This window comes from Gouania willdenowi, chromosome 5 (assembly GCF_900634775.1).
Source record: "Gouania willdenowi chromosome 5, fGouWil2.1, whole genome shotgun sequence".
NCBI lineage: Eukaryota > Metazoa > Chordata > Actinopteri > Blenniiformes > Gobiesocidae > Gouania > Gouania willdenowi.
The window spans coordinates 22553510-22571716 of record NC_041048.1 but is presented as its reverse complement, the minus strand read 5'-3'; the positions used below and the strand labels follow the sequence as shown (position 1 = coordinate 22571716).

The following is an 18207-nucleotide window of genomic DNA, read 5'->3' as shown; positions in this document are numbered from 1 at the left end:
ACGCACTCTGGTTCCCAAAATAAACAAGACAGATAGTCAGTTTTCACCTTCGTGGTTTCATGGCTCATCTATCCAAGAAAAACTAAATAAAAGACACATATAAATGTATATAGTCAGTAACACATGGTGGACTGTGGGAGGAACCAATAACTGAAGCATTTCACAATCTGATCACATTCAAACTGTGAAGCAACCTGGGTAATCTCAATTAAAACGGATGAAAGTCAGGTGCAATTTTGGAGGTGTTTTCTCATCTCCCCTATAATGAAATGTTAATGTCTTTCATCAATCTATGATTAACAGTAGCTTTCTAGTCAATTAATTTTCAACAGGCAGTGTTTAATAAGAGGATTTTTTTTTAATCTGCTGAAGAGAAAAAAACACGTGTTAGTCATGTTTTAATTTGCTCCATCACTGAAGATGCCAGCTGCACTTCCTATCTCCAAATTATTCCATGAAATTACAAGTGACAAATCAGGTTTGAGGGGGGAAATGGAGTTTGTTGTGAAACTCAATGTTTCTGGTGGAAAAATGGCTTATCATAATTTCGAAATTCTTTTCATGTTGACAGTAACTCGTTATGTTTGGTATTTTTATTGAAAGACTTATCTTTTTCAAATTGAATTTTAGTCTATGAGGTTCATAGAAAGTGGACACACTGATTCATAATCGATTTAGGATCGATCAGATGCTTCCTAAATTAAAATAAATTAACGATGAAACGTCAATGCTTTCACTACTGAAACATTAACAAGGTAATGAAGACAATAAGCAATGTTTAAACTCTGACTCTACATAACAGATTTGTATGCTGTCATCATCTTCTTACAATAGTTGCATCATATTTTGGTATGTATGTAATTAGTATGTCAATATAGGCTCCGGTGTTTCTGTGTGATGTGAAAACTGAACAATAAGGAGTTATTCACCGTTTGGTTTTCAACAGAGGTGTATAGTAATGAAGTAAATGCGCGTAGTTGCATTACTTTTGGTGTAGTGTAGTACAAGAACTTAAGAAGTCATTTTTTCATAATTTCTTAAGGTTTTTACCTCCTCACAAAATGTACTGTGACTTCATTTTTTCAGCATGGTTCCCCTCATTACCTGTACAATTTTTAATACAATCTAAATATAGTTGAACATCCAAGCAAGTTCTAGATGACGAGCACGTCAATGTTTTTTTGATTTAATCAGGTAACGATGAAGACATGGGAAATTACATAGTTGGCCTACTTTGCTTCTATGTTTAGCTACATGACGTGCGGTGAGGTTCATGGCTTGGCACTTACTTTTAGTGATAAGATATCTAAAATAAGATTTACCAAATGTAGCTTATTTACCGTTTGATTTCATGTTGACATTTTTTACCTTTTATTTATACTTTTAATGCACTTTTTAAGTTTAAAAATTATCTGTCTCTTTTTTTCCAACTTTGATATATAATTCATTTAGATTTCTTTAATTGTATTTTATTTTTTCACCTTGTCCGCACATGCTGTCAAAGGTCAACACTATCTGTAGCGTGATCTTTTCATGACAGCTATGCATGTTTTATTATTGCAAATAAATAAATGCATTTATTTTATTGCGTAATTGTGACCAACACCAGCTCTCCCGAAGGAAGGGAAAGAAAAACTTTATTAAATGGAGAATATAAAAAGAGAGGCCAATGTTAGGTAAGGGAACAGGGAAGAGGGAGTCAGGGTAGGACAACGGAAGGGGTGGGGAAGAAACGACTATTTTTTTTTTTATTTTTTTTTTAAAGGATTTTTTGGGCTCTAGTGGCCTTTATACGACAGTTGCTTGACAGGAAAGGGATCAGAGAGAGCAGGGAATGACATGCAGCAAAGGGTCCCAGGCCAGGAATCGAACCTGGACCGGCTGCAGATGAGGAACTACAGCCTCCGTTTATGGGGCGGGCGCTCAACCCACTGAGCTAAATACCACCCCAGAGTCGACTATTTTAAGATGCAAGTGAAATGCATGTGATGTTACAGTTGCGCATATTGTGCATATTGTGCTGTGTAATCAGTTCAACCAGTCTGGTGACAAGTGTGGGGAAATTGAAGCGGGTGACAGCACCCAGCTTTAGTATAATGCTGGTGGCCGTGAACAGGGGGAAGGAGTGAGTGGTAACACCTAAAACTGGTATTTGGGATCTACGTGTCTAAGGTTAAGCCCAGTATGAGCTTATCCCACAGCCCAAGACATGCCAGTGTGTGCACGACCAATGTTTGTACAAGAGCAACTTCTGAAAACTCAGGCGCCGCCCTGGGCCCAGAGGTGCAGCCAGGCTGGCAGAAACAACGAGAGCTAAGGAGCGCCAGGCCTGGTCAACCCCCACGACCGCGCAGCCCCCCCAGATGACCTAGAGACCCCAGGCCGAGAGGCAGCAATATACACAAACACATATCTCTTAATTTAGATAAAGTTGATGTTAATTGAGAATCACTGCATTAGGAGAAATCATTTAAAGTGCAATTCGCAGTCTTGGAAATACAGCATTATTTAAGCAAGCAAGACCTCCTCCGAGCTCCACCTCCTCCTCCCTCTCTCATATAATCCCGTCAGGGATATGTTCAATGCATGGGGTGCTTTGTGGGGGAGTGGCCTATATGATGTAAAATTTAAAAATCCTGCAAAACAACAAGCAAAACAAATAATGAGATGTCCAACAGAAAGACAGCAACCAGTGCATCGCAGGAGAAGGGGGGACAGAGGGGGGCGAGGGCAGGACGAGGCATGAAGGCATCTGATTGGTTCTTTCTATGCGGACCAGATGCATTGGATTGGTCAGAGTTTTTACAGGAGTCTAGCTGCTACAGAGGTCTGATTTTGTTTGATGGAAGAACCACTCCACCCAGAATAACAAAAAGTGTTTCTGAACAGGATTGTGGACTCCACCTTTAACTATGGGCGACCGTGGATCAGGTGGTAGTGGGTCGTCTTCTGATCGAGAGGTTCGGGGTTCGATCCCAGTACCTGACTATGTGTCGAAGTGTCCTTGGGCAAGACACTGAACCCTAAGTTTCTCCCAGTGGTCGACTAGTGCCTTGCATGGCAGTCCTGTCCCACTGGTGTGTGAATGTGAGAGTGATTGGGTGAATGAGCTGATGTGTAAAGCGCTTTGAGACTGTTTCAGTGTGGTGATAAAGCGCTATATAAAATCAAGTCCATTTAGTCCATTTACCATTTAACTATACACGTTGAGTCTTTAGACTATCACACTACTAGTGCTAATTTTGTGTTTTGTACATATTTTTTCAATACTGTACACTGTAAATTGTAGTTTATTTTACTTATTATTTTTATTTCTTAAGTACATTTTTTCACAAGTTACTTTCTGTACTTTAGAACATTTAATTTGAGCTACTTAAATACTTTTATTTTAATAACTTTCCTTTGGGTGTCTTTTACTTTTACCAAGCATTTTCACTTCTGGTATTTGCTCTTTTTTTTTTTTTTTTTTTTTTTCTCCATGTACTTCATATACCTCTGCTTTTTCAGCCCATGTGCCTTTTAAACAAGAACTGAAGAAAGCTTTGTTGTTTAATTGAAACATAATTATAAATAATGATGAGAATAATGCAGATTTTACTTGTTTTAATTTTAATAATTCCATATCAATAAAGTCATTTTTCTGCCTCTAAAACACATGTGTCAAACTCAAGGGCCGGGGACCAAATCCGGCCCTGTTAAACATCCAATCTGTCCTGCAAGGTAAAGTAAAAATGACTGAGAAGACAATAATCATTGTGTCAATTACCAAATAATTTACATACGTAGGTGTGGATATCTTAGTAGGGTTGCAAAGGGGTGTAAAATACAGTGTTTGGCAAATTTCCACAATACTAAAATATAGGAATTATTTATTTAAATTAACCAGAAATTTGGAGTAATTTTACATCACTGTATCATCTTACCATGATGCAAAATGGAGCGCTTTAGACATTCCTTTGTTCCCACTGCAACCACTGTTTAATACAATTGCTGTCATCACTCTGATACCCCCCCGCCCCAACGAAATTCCTTTATTTGTCATATTTGTTGTTTTATTCAATTTAAAAAAAAAATTAATTTACAGTATGTCTGTCTTATAGTCATACAATTTGCACTCATATGATATTCATTCTTGTTCATACTGTCTGCTGTTCTACTGTGTTGCTGCAACATGTATATTTACCCTGTGGGGATCAATAAAGGTCTTTTTTATTCTACAATCTATTCTATTCTATTCCATACCTGAACATAAATATTGGCATGCAAGCAAAATACTACACTTAAAAAACCATAAAATTTCAACAGATTTATTTGGAAGTAGAACTTTGTCACAAATTTAATTAAACTCAACAATATTTGCAGGGGTCTCCAGTTTTCCCATGCTTGTATAACACAATGGTATTTGTTTTTACTCTTGAATTGATGGAATAAACCTAGTTTTTCCAAAATCCTGCTCAATCCTCAAATTATTTGAAAAATGTTCCAACTGTGAACTATTTACCATTCTCATGTACATGGTGCCGACCCTAAAAACGCTGCATGCAGTTTTAAACATTTGTTGGTGAAAATATGCTTTCATAAAAAAAAAAAACACTGTGCACTCAATCATCACACTCTGCTAGTAACGTTTGCATGAATGCAGTAACTGAAAATACATGCAATTTTTTGGGGTTTTTAAAAATTGTAGCAAGACAACAGCAATCAATTGGCAAAACAAATGTATCATGAAGAACTTGCTGTGAGTTACCTATTGATAGACTTTGTAATTTCAATGACAACGTGTCTCTCTTCATTTAAAACTTACCATTGCAGTTTGCCATGTGAAGATGGGACAAAGGACAGTTTTTCTCTTAAATGACGACGGTACCGACGACTCTGTGTGGCAGAATCTCATGTAAGAAAAAACTACAATGCCTCAAACATGTTCGTCCTAGCGCACCGTCAGCTACAGAGAGGAGGGCCTTTTTCTTTTTCAATGCTCTGTTACAGGATGTGTGCTCTTGCAGAAAACCACAAGCTTCTTGTATACAGTATATAAAAAAAATACTGAGGAAAAAAGATGCACACTGTATGCCAGAACCAAAGTCATCAACACATTGATTTCATCTTACATATCAACGACACAGTCCAATTAAAAACCACTATTTCTTATAAAACCACACAATGACGAACATGTACTAGACTGTATGGCTGCCATTCTCATCTTTGTTACACAGGTGATTTGTTTAAATATATATTGTTTTCTATCTGACAAAACCCTAGACAAAGGTAAGTTAAGACATATTAAGCCAGTAAAGTAATTTCAGAAAAAAAGTTTTTCTCAAGTTGGTAAAAATTTGAATGATTTATCAAAATTTTAAACTTCTTTCAGGGCTTTGATAATTCCCTCTCTTTTAATGCATGAACAATAAACACTGTGAATAAAGACTGATGAAACAGGGGTGGGACGACGCATGACTTCACAATACGATACGATATTTTTGAAAAGGGAAAGAAAAAAACAAAACAAAATTTTGGTTGGGAAAAATAACCATGCTTTTATTTGACGTTGACTCTGAACATAGGCCTACGACTTTGACAACTACTGTAAGTAAAAACAAACAATAACAATCTGGTGTGTAGAAGACTGTGTAGATTATTTTTATGTTAATCACATTAATGCTCACTGGACTTTACATTTATTTCCTTTCATGCTCCATTTGTACATTTGTAAATTTTGTGTTTAAATTCTACTTTATATATTGGCAATTGCTTCTCATATTTTATTTTTTTATTAAATACTTGTTACTTTAGCCTTGTTTTTTCTTTCGCAGCAATACACTAAGAGAAATTTCTTCAGTATTGGCTTCCCTTCATTGGCTTCCTGTAAAATCTAGAATAGAGTTTAAAATCCTCCTGTTAGCCTACAAAGCTCTACATGATCAAGCTCCTGTATATCCTAGTGTATCTGTTAGTGCCCTATCGTCCAGGCAGAACACTTCGCACTCAGTTTGCTGGTCTTCTGGAAGTTCCTAATGTGTCTAGAAGTAGAACAAGATGCAGAGCATACAGCTACGAGGCTCCTCGCCTTTGGAACCAGCTCCCAGTCTTAGTATGGGAGGCTGCTACTCTCTCCACCTTTAAGGCTAAACTTAAAACCTACTTATTAGCTAAAGCATATACCGTACAATAGCGTTAACCTAACCACTAGGAAAAAAGCCCTAAACCTAAAAATAGGAACTAAGAACTAAATGTATAGTAGAACACCAACATTATATTCAAACATGATTCACCATCTACACATAGTTCTAATGGGCTGCAATGGGATGATGTCCAGTCAGACACAGTTGTGCAGGGTTGTAAACAACCCCGCACTTCTGTCCGTTGTTGCATAACCCATCACACTGCTCACACTGCTTCACATCATTTACAATGATGTCCACCCCATATATCATTATGTGCGACCAGTACAAGACAAAACCTTGTCTGTAATGGTAGCATCTCAGAGCATGGAGGAAGCCGCAAGATGTTTGATGTTAACCTAACCACTAGGAACGAGTGTATCATAGTGTATCATATATTATTTCCTGCAGTCTGTGCCTTCTCCTCGCCCTCCGCGAGCTCTCTTTTCTGTTTCAGGTGTCTTGATGCTGGAGCTGGCGGTTCCTGATCAATGGTTCGTAGCTAAGCTACTCTAGCACACTCGAATGGACTGATCAATTGTTCGTGGCTCAACTAGTCTGGGACATCCGGATGGACTGATCAATGGTTCACAGCTCAACTAGTCTGGGACACTTGGTTGGACAATACTTCTATCCTATTCTGTTTGTTGTTCTGTTCACTAACCCCAGCCAGTCAAAGCGGATGATTGCCACCTCTGAACCTGGTTCCCCTGGAGATTTCTTCCAGTTCCAAGCTTTTTCTTCCCACTGTCGCTAAATGCTTGTTCATGTAGATCTTGTTGGGTTCTTTCTTTCTTACTATGGACTTACTTTGGTTAAGCGCTTTGAGATGACTTTGTTGTAATTTGCGCTATAAATAAAACTGAATTTAATTGAAATTCTTTGTATATGTAAATGTAGTTGGCAATAAAAAAAAAAACAATTCTTAGTCTGATTTTGATTCTGATTCTGATTCTATTCTCAAAGATATCTTGTAGTAGAATGTATTGGGCCACCTTAATGATGAAAGACTTAACTGCATATCTTGACTGTTTAGAAACAGGCATTTGTTTACAAGGAGCCCATTTCATTAGCACAACTGTAAGGGCAAATGTTATTTAGTCTAACATTAGTACATTACAAAGAGGAATTGGAATACTATCTGTATGAAAGTAGATTTGTGCCTTTGATATTCAATCAAAAAATAAAGTTGCGTTAACACAAAAAATATATTCAACAAAAAACATATTCAATAAAAAATATTTTCAAAGAAAAGTGTGCAAACAAATATTTCACACCCAAATTATAAAAGTAGATTAATGCCAATTTTGATGACGAAAATAATTTTGGCCAAATCAAGAATAAAGTCAAAATTTCAAGATAAAAGTTGAAATTTTGAGAATAAAGTTGAATTATAATGTCGAGATTAAAGTCAAAAAGACGAGATTAAAGTAGAAATTTTGAAAATGAACTCAAAATACAATATTGTGATAAAAGTCGAAGGTTTGCAATAAAAGTCAAATTACGGGCCAATTCATAACAACAAACAGCAGATTGTGGCCGTCTACAAAATGCTGTGTATTAATGAATATGTTAAACTATACTTTGAAGTTGGGTTTAACATCAAAAATTATTTCTCTTTTAGCTCATAAACACGATGTTGTAATCTCTTTAAGAACTTTGAAGAGATACTGCCAAAGGAAGAGGTGGAGCATTCAGTCCTATCAGTGGCTATTGAGGAGCTGTACGGAAACAGATTAGGGCCAGTTTTGATGGAGACTGTTGTCGTATATGGTGAATTGGCCCTAGTCTACTGCCGTAGAATTGACTTTATTATCAAACGTTCGGCTTTATTACGATATTGTATTTTCAGTTTATTTTCGAAATTTCGACTTTAATCTCGTCTTTTCAACTTTAATCTCGACATTTCGACTTTATTCTTGATTTGCCCAAAATTATTTTCTGTGTCATAATAGTCCCTAATTTGCTTCCATACACAAATAAATTGCATTTGAACACTTTTTGTCTTAGATTGAAATATTTATTTATTTTTATTGTTGTGAGGTATTATTTTATTGTTAACACTTCTGTTGTTTGAAGTCTTCTTTTTTTTAAAATTAGGACATATTTTGGGTAGGACATTTCATCATTCCTAAAATGTTGCTTTAAAGATGTACTTTAAGAAAAACAACAACTTTTGTTTGCATTCAGACACTTTTTTGTTTAAAGTTGAAGTGAATATTTTTTGATTGATTTTTTAGGTTTTCGGGGGTTGATTAGAAAAGACACAAATCTACCTCATACATCTGCTTTACTATGGAGGTAGATTTGTGTCTTTATCATTCATTCAAAAATAAAATACCTTTTAAAAAGAAATAGCTTCAATCAAAAATAATGTCTTCAATAAAAAATAAAGTTTTCAAATGCAAAAAAATATGTGGGACTCAAATAATTGTATTTGAACACTAAAGGTTTTTTGATTGAAAAGGTTTTTTTTTAAATTTTTTATTGAAGTCATCTTTTTTGTATTTGGGCCATATTATGGGAAGTACATTTGTGTCTTCGTTATTCAATCAAAACATTTAAAATTTCAATCAAAGAAAACATTTTCTATCAAAAAACATTTTCAATTAAAGAAAAAAGTCTTCAAATTTTTTTGCATTTGAACACTTTTTTCTTTGATTGAAAATATTTATTTTTCTATCCATCTACTTTCAGACCCTGACTGCAGTTTTCAATTCGGGGCGGGAATATTTATTTTGAATTGAAGTAAACTTTTTTTGATTGAAATGTATATTTATTTATTTATTGAATAATAGAGACACACCTCTATACTTTCCCATCATCACTGCATCATCTTTCTAGCATATTGAATTCTTTATATTTTAGCCCCGCCCACTACTTTGTTGACAGCCGTAGTGGGCGGGGATTGGTTCTCTTTGCCCCGCCCCTGCTGAGCTCCTGTCTTTCTTTTTACTAACGCTGATGTGGTGCTAGCTTCAGCTCTTCCTCTAATAAAATGTTTCATTTCAGCTCCAAGTTTGTGCTGCTTTTTCTGCTGGCTTTCCCCTGCGGTCTGCTGTCTATCGGTGAGTCCTGTTCACTCTGCCTTCGTCTGTTTGATTTATTGCTGTCATGTTAAAAGCTGATAGTTTACATTGACGTGGCACAGCCAGTCAGTCCATGCTGATTCTGCTGCTGCTCTGTGTAGTAACAGATGAGTTCACGTGAGTTTTATTCATAAACACATATGTGCAGCTTTGTTTGCTTTGTCAGTGAAAAACACTCGACAAACAGCACACGCTGATTCCTCCAAAGAACACATTAGCACTGAGAGGTTCAGGTGTATTTCATGTATTCACAGTTAGAGAAGAAGTTGTTAGAAAAGCAGCAGTTTACACTCACACACAGGGACACGTCACCATTGATGAGACGGTGCGTTCAGGTACACTGGGATTTGTTGGTTTTGCCTCTGGCTACTTTCAGACTGTCCTAAAGAAAAAAATGAACAGTCTTTATCAGTTAAATGACCCTAAAAAAGACTATTTAATCACTTATAGACTAATGTTTTGTTAGAATATTTAAAATGCACATGATAATTAGACATTAGAGCCATTTTTGAGGGAGTTGATAGCAATTTTCATACAGGCTCTAAAACCCCACCCAAGGTATACAGCAGTAGGTGAGGGTCTACTTCTCTATTTCCAGCTGTTACGCTCTATTTATGTTTTTTTTCTTCTTGTATTATACTTTTATAATTAAAGTATAAATGGCTTGGTTTGCACTATAGCGTTTTAACAAATTAATGTTTATTCTGAACAACAAAACAAAAACAAAAAAAATACAATATAGAAGTAGAAGTAAAGATAAGTACAAGTTTGTATGCATGATACAACCCTGCGGATATTGATTCACATATGATATATAGCAGCAGTTCTCAACTGGTGGGTCACGGACAGCTGGTCAAAAATAAATAAATACTTAATGTCTCTCATGTTGGACTTGTCTTTTATTTTGAAAGAAACTTTTATTTTGACAGGAATGCTGTGAAATGCATGTTGCACAGAAAAATATATAGATGTATGTTTGAAAAATATTGTATATTTATGTTTTCAACAACTATTTTTGAAAAACTAAGTTTGGTTGGTTGAATTCTGAAAAAAAAAAAAAAATGACTGTGGCAAAATGTGGGTCCCAGGGTGAGACTAGTTGAGAACCCCTGATGTATAACATTTGATACTTCATTGTTGGTAATTGTTTAAACTAATTATAGAGATTTTATGGGGGAAAAATGAGCATTTACTATTGAGGGACACTGTTTCATAAACTATTTGCATCCACGTTGGAATGATCTAGAACTCTACTTGCAGGTACCGTGCGTGCAGACACAGACTTTGAGGATGCTGTTGAGGATGCGGAGGACGCTGTAGAGGAGGAGGAGGAGGAGGAGGAAGATGATGAGGCCCTTGTTGAAGAAGATCAGATACAGCCATCGGTAAGTGCAACATTTGTGGTCATATTTTCACCGTTTCCTGGTTGCACTACAGCAGTGGTCACCAACATGGTGCCTGCGGGCACCAGGTAGCCCACATGCCCTCGGGAGCTCTAGTCACCAATGAGTTCCATCTAAAATCTGATTTACTTATGGGGAGTCGATTGTAAAGTTGCGCATGCCAAAATAAACAGCAACTGTTTGTAACATTTAGCAACAAACTACATTAAAAAAAAAATTTCAATTTTTTTAAAATCCTACTTTTGATCAGATTTACAGTAATATTTGTGAAATTTTGGATGTTTGTTAAATCTAAATGTTAAATGTTCGATATTGAATATAAATGTTGAATGTAAATGTTAAATCTAAATGTTAAATATTAAATATAAATATCAGATATTAAATCTCAATCTAAATGTAAATGTTATATATAAATGTTAGATATTAAATGTAAATGTTGAATCTCAATCTAAATGTTAAAAACAAATGTTAAATCTAAATGTTAGATTCTAAATCTAAATGTTAAATGTAAATGTTGAATCTCAATCTAAATGTTAAATACAAATATTTAGCTAATGTGCAAATTTACAGGAATGAGCTTTTATTTTTGTTACTAGTAGTACTAAACATGTTCTACCTTTTCAAGTTACTGCTAGCCTTTCTTATTATTTAACTCTCTGATTAACGTGAAACCGTAATCATTTAGTATTTAAGAAGCTCTTTTCTAACTGGTTGCCCTTCGGACTATACAGTACTTATGAAAGGTTGGTGACCCCTGCACTACAACTTCCTGTTTGTTGTCCTCAGGAAGGAGAGGAAGATGAAACGGACGAAACGGATGAAAAACAAGTGACCTCTCACGCTGACGCTGACACTACCATCGTCTTTGTGACAGGAAAAGGTTGGTGACGCCTTTCGAAATCTTTTAAATTGTTGCAGTGTATTTAAGCACCATGTATAATTTCCTCATGCTTCCATGTGCTTTAGACTTTCCTGCTAATGAAATAGTGAGGTTCCTGGTGGGCTTCACCAACAAAGGAAGTCAGGATTTCACCGTTCAGTCATTGGACGCATCTTTCCGTTACCCACAAGACTTCCAGTTCTACATTCAGAATGTGAGTCTGGTCTCAAAAACGTCACGCATCTTGGCATCACACGAACGCATCATTAGTCCCTGATAAGAGAGAGAGAGGGAGGAGTTGGGAATGCAACTCTACACCAAGCATTAAACACATTTGTGAACAAAGCAAGAAATAATGGAGAAAATAATACACAAGCCGTCTGGTTGGCTGAGGTCTAAAGGCACGCCAGTGATCCCTAGTGTTTTATCCCCTCAAGGTTTCATTGGTCCAGAAACTCTGCTTTTTTTGTGCCAGTGTGAACACGCAAACTAAGTCTAGAACACAACCTTTTTTGTCCCGTGTACCCATTGCATTTTTTTTTAATCATGTGTACCCCCCCCTTCATATTATTAGTACCCCCTCCATAATTTCATATAGTGTTAAACTCCTTGTCTCAAACATTGATTCTCTAAGGCAAACTCAAAATAATAGGTCCATTTAAAAGCAACTTTTATGAGATTACTTCAACAGTAAGTAAATACTGTCTCCTTTGTCGAATATAGCTCACTAATTTTTGTCTCCTATTGTCTGAAGTGTGATTAATCACCCTCTACAGCATAAATTAATCCTGTTTCAATACATGTAAATAAAACACAGTATTCCAAAGTGTTCCTACTATTTTGAAAACAATTGATAAAGTGTGAATACCCTCTGCAATGTGCTCCTCTACCTTTTGGGGTACGTGTACCCTTGGTTGGGAATCACTGGTCTAGAGCGAATAAAGCAAGCAAAATCTCCAGTGTTTGTTTTGGTTAGTTTGGGAGCGTTTGGAATCAAACTCACACGTCTGATGGAATGTTACATTAACAATGGATTTTATGAAGATGATACGTTCTGACTTGGTGCAACAAAAAAAACAAGCAGCTTTGTAATTAACTGTTTTTTTCATGTAATTTTGGAGCGGATCAAGAACTGTGAACACAAGTCATGGTGATAGAATGATTAGCATTGGCCTGAGTCTGGGACTATTAATGTGTAAATAGTTTAAGCAGGCATATCCTGACTGGAAGAAATGTACTATTTATCTCAGGATTAGTGAATGTATTATGAAATGAGTGCATACAAAGTGGTAAATTCAAAAACTAATTATTTTTGTGTAGTTGTAATTTGCATTAAATAGGTTTTTTTTCCAAATTTGGTCGGCTCTGATTTTAGGAGTCAGTGATTGTTTGCGTAGTTTTTTGGCAGTTTAGACGGTGTTTCGGGGGTGATTAATGCGGCCAGGATGGGTGGTGCACCTAATGAGTAGTCCCCGGAAACATTTGCCCATAAACGTTCCTTGCCTCACGGTGACGGCTTTTCATGCCGATTCTGTCCATTACCACGTTCAACAGTAGATTCCGTTTTCACTGATGGATTTCGTGACTCCCTCCACGATTTCGTTAACGTGGATTTTATGTATGGTTGTCACAAAATCACACGGTACACAGTTTGGGAACCACTGGTTTAAGCTGCATCAACTATAACTCAGATTACAAACTACTAAATCAATGTTTTTGCATGAACAGTTTTATTTACTGCATACTTTGTCATTGTTGGCATGTTTTTAATTGTGTATATATTCTTCTGTAACAATCTAGCATTGCTGCTTGTGCTGGTTATGGTCGGCTGTTGTTTTTTCCAGGTCTCTCTTTGCTAAAGGGATTGTGTGAATATGTGATTAATGAAGGTTTTGTCGTTTATCTGTGTGCTCACAGTTCACAGCTTTGCCTCTGAGCACTGTGATCCATCCCCAAGCTCAGGCCTCCTTTGAGTACTCTTTCATCCCAGCACAGCCCATGGCTGGCCGGCCCTTTGGCCTTGTTATCCTGCTCAACTATCTCGACTCTGAGGTATTGAAAAGTGAAGTTTTATTACAACAATTATTGTCCCAACATGACAAACTGTAATCATTCCAGATGAGTAACATTTTAAGATGCTGTGTAACGAAACAGTTTCTTTTTTGAATAACTGGTTTTACTTGTTCCTTCTCTTCGTCATATATTTATCATGAAGTTGTTCAGCGTGATGTTTTAAACAGTCTTTGAGTATATGCTGATTTATTGTGTTTCATCATCCATCAGGGCAACAGGTTCCAGACTGCTGTTTATAACCAGACTGTCGTCATCACAGAGAAAGAAGAGGGACTCGACGGAGAGACGTAGGTTTTTTTTTTTTTTAGAGGTTTAAAAGTTAAATAGGTTGTTCTACCATATTACTTTCAACGCAAGTAGTTCCCACTAAAAGAAAACATGGCCGAGTAACAAAACATCAAATGCAAAGCAGGAAAGTGTGATTTTTGTACAGTGAGAACGAGTCACGATTCACACTCTTTAATCCTGTATTTGGTGCTGAGGAGTATATTTGTCCCACTGAACAGAGGGATTAGTAGCCAATTTGTTAGAGTGTAAAAGCCAATTTAATTATTAAGTTAACCACACAAGCTTAAGGAGAACATGCAAACCACACAGAGAGAAACAAGGGGTTTATATCGCTTTAAATGCTTCCTCCCAGCTGCACTGGGGTTTAATCCCACCCACATTAGCCAGAGCAAACGTTGGTTCTCCCTAGGCTATCTTATTTGCTCCCACAGTTCAAAAACTCATATTTTACATCAATCAGTTTCCCTTAAAGAGTAACTAGACCCCAAAACCACTTTTTTTCCTGCTGAAAACAAACGTATTTGGGTATGAAATAGTATTATTGATTGAAGTATTTAAATTTAGCGGGGTTTTTTTGTCTTTCTTTTCTTTTCTTTTTTTTCTTTGTCTGCACATGCTGTCAAAGGTCAACACTACAAGAAGTGCAATCTTTTTAAGACAGCAATGCATTAAATGTAGTGTTTTTAGTTGTAAAATGTAAGAGTGGTTGCCCTTTATGGGTTGAATTACAATTGAAATTTGCTAATGGCTGAGAATGGTGGTTTGTGACATTTTAGTGGCTTCTTCACTGTTAGCCCCGCCCCTCTTATAAAAACTAACACCTGTCGACTCTGCAATCTGTGGTGAGTATATGGATTGAGCGAGTTCTGAATAGGGAAGTATAGTGAAGTACTGAGTAGGTAATTAACATAGCATAGATTGTTTGTTGGAGTTTTTATCGTATAGACTGAGTGTGTCTTAACTGCTCCAGGAGCCCCGCCCATAATCAAGGCATTTTTTTTTTTTAAATTTCCAGCCAAAACCTCTGGGTTTAGTAACACTTTAAAGGTGCAGTCCGCAACTCTCAGATCCCTCTCTCCCCCTCCTTCCCCGCTATTCTCTTGCCCTGCCTCCAAACTTTCCAAAGTCCCTCCCTCAGAGGAGCTAACAAGCTATCGTTAGTCTGACAGCAACATCACAGTAATATAACATGCTCTGTTAAAAGCATATTACTGCAATGCTTCTCTCTCTCAATGTGCACAAACCTCAGCAGCAACAACATGTGTCCCTTACAGCAGCCCACACGGAGGCTGCTGCACGCACATGAACAACACATGCACTACAGAGTTCTAGTGTAACAATTACAAATCAAACATAATGTAAATCAAGCAGGAGTAATTTTTATGCAGAAAAGTCACCAATTCCATCTTCTACTCCTCCAGACCATACACTGTAAAAAAAAAAAAAAAAAGACGGTGCTCTAGCTCCGGGAAAGGGGCGGAGACTATGAGCAACAGCTGTCAGACAGTCCATCAAACACAATCCTGGCTCTGATTGGTTCTTTTTGCTCGGTCGTGGTGCATTCTGGCAACCTGCCAAAGGCAGCAGGAGCAGCAGCAGGGGGGACTTATTGAGCCAGTTTTTTTTTCACACAAACTACTAGTTTGATGTAAAGCTGTCCTTGCATAGTGACAGCTTTAGAAAATATGACAAAAAAGTCACTTTTATAAGAGTTGCAGACTGCACCTTTAAATTGACAGCAGGTGTGTTTTGTATTACTTGTCTGTGATACTGCTCCATGCACTGAACCAGCTTTGATAGGCACAATGTAGAAAATGATGGAATAAGCAAATAAAGATAATTATTTTTCATTCAAATTTGATAGAAATCCAACTACGGCCTTCTAAGCGTAAGCATCTCTGCAGGCTTTACAATTCAACTCTTTCATGCAGACAACTGCAGCAAGTACAAACCTGTAATGGAAGGTGTGAAACTCGCACAAAGAGACTCACACTTTGGTTTTTTGCTGTTAGAAAAAACAACTAATAAAACAAAAACAGCTTATAGCTGTTAGCTACATTTGTCTTTGAACTGAGCAGTGTTTCTTTGATATGATTGAGCATCACTGAGGATAATAGGTCCACATTTGTTGCCTTTTTATTTGCAGAGTTTTCATGTACGTGTTCCTGGTCGGGCTCGTAGTTCTGATGCTGTTTGGCATCTACCACGTTCTGGAGACGAGAACGGTGAGTTATGCTCTGCAACTGGATCTTTGATTTTTTTTTTTTTTTTTAAGTGAAGCCTATAATCTTTTTATTGCAACTTATTTATGAAAGGTTATTGATTAGACTTTAATTTATTGATCATCTTTACACTTTGTTTTAATAATGAGAGTAACAAATTAAAAGTTATTATAATAACGTGTTCTGTCAACCTGCATCTTGCAGAAAAGGAGAATTCCTCTGAAAATAGAAAAGGGCACAGGTGGGATGAGCGATGTGGACATCAGCTGGATTCCTCAGGAAACGCTCAACGTCATGAGTATGTATAGTTTCATGTTTCAACACAGCTGTGGACATCTCCTCGTTACGCAACATAAAGGTGAAACGGCACTCAGAAACTCGTATCAATATGCTTTTTACAGACAGGAGTTCTCCAAAAACATCTCCACGGAAACGAGCCAACAGAGCAGCTGGGACCGATCAGTAGACGACGTGTCTGTTCCTTTCATTGTCAAACTATCGCGTGTCTTCAGAGAGTTGCCTTCTCTTCAGAACGAGAATTGTACCAGGAATAGAGCAAGGGTGTCATTTTCATGCGTCTGTGTGAAAGGTGCTTTAAAAAATAAAGAGAGAATATTGATATCATGATAGTAGATGGATTTAGTGCTGCTTCATTATGAATTTAGTGACTACAGTTCAGACCTTAAACACATTACTGGAAACAAAAAAAAGACAAATCCAGATTTAAATTTCTCCACCAATGTGCCTTAACTGCATTTTAGAGACCTTCCTCTGTGTTTTTTTATTTAACATCTTGTCACACGCGTCCAGAGGGAGATGGATTGACTCAAGGTGAGGGCTGGGCAATGGCAGCCAACAATAAAACAGTATTTTCATTGTGTCCACAGGTGAGTCCACCTGTGTCTATTTGCCTTTTTGCTGCTGCAAGAAGAGCATTACAGACTTGTTGGTGATAATAGTTCAGGCTTTAAGACTGTTCTCCATTATTTGTCACCTTTTTGAAATAAACAAAAACCATCACAAATATTTTTCAAATGTGTTGTGTCCGTCAAGTAAATTGGCAAATGTCAGAATACATACGATACATGCATTAGTGAAACCAATGTTTACAGAAACAATCTTGTAACTGTAGAGTTGCAGGTTTCAACCTGCTTTTGCCCCTTACTGTGGGCTTCTATAGGTGCAGGATCCCTAAACCACACTGCTCTCTGGGTGCCAACACTGCCCCTGCCCCTCAGTGATATGTTTCATGTTTCAGCCTCCCTATATACATATGTGATAAAGCAGTGGTTCCCAAACTTTTCACAGTCCCGTACCCCTTCAGACATTTAACCTGAAGCCATGTACCCCCTACTCCTGCAATCTTAAAAAAACATAATAATGTAATGTCATATACAATGTAGCCCTACAATGAAATTTGTCTCTGAATTGTACCTCCTGTTGAGGAATAATATATAATTTAAAAAAAAATTAATCTGTAACCACACAAAACATATTCAGAATTATTTCTTGATTTATTTGATTAATTAGTCTACTGGCATTTTCAGTGAGAATCAATCTCTTATTTTGGACAAATAAATCTACCAAACATTTGTTGATTGAACATAATGTGCCATATTTTAGCTTTTTTTTTTTTTTTTTAAATGAGATTTTTCTGTCACCACTAGACAGACTTGCATAGGCCAATGTCTATTTTGTGGCAATGCATGGAGGCTCCTGACTGCTAGTCAATTTATATTCTAGTTTCCAATGTCGATAGGCTGTTTTTTTTTTTTTTTTTAATGTACCCCCTATGACAATTTGAGTACCCCACTTTGGGAACCTAGGTGATAAAATATTCTTAAAGAAGATTGTGTCTGGGTTAACACAGAGGTGCAGGTTTTTAGACCTATTAGTATTAATAGCAGTAGTATTGGCATTGTTGTTGATACTATTTTGTTTTTGTTTTTTTATTTGGAGTTTTATTTTATTAGCAAACAAGATAACATACAACAACTTCCTCAGTTATACATCAATGCACAACATCTACAAACATGAACTAAATACACCACAAAATACAGGTCAAAAACCAAAGCAACAAGAGAAAATGCA

At 36.7% G+C, this 18207-nt stretch overlaps 1 protein-coding gene across 1 annotated transcript; it reads left to right on the top strand.

The window, feature by feature from the left end:
• The first annotated feature begins 9091 nt into the window (after positions 1-9091).
• Positions 9092-17142, top strand: LOC114462939 (translocon-associated protein subunit alpha-like). The gene is made up of 9 exons (XM_028446059.1): positions 9092-9229; positions 10511-10635; positions 11440-11533; positions 11620-11747; positions 13451-13585; positions 13817-13893; positions 16041-16119; positions 16321-16414; positions 16518-17142. The coding sequence occupies exons 1-9, from the start codon at positions 9160-9162 to the stop codon at positions 16580-16582; spliced, it is 867 nt and encodes a 288-aa protein (XP_028301860.1). The 5' UTR covers positions 9092-9159; the 3' UTR covers positions 16583-17142.
• The last annotated feature ends 1065 nt before the right edge of the window (positions 17143-18207 follow it).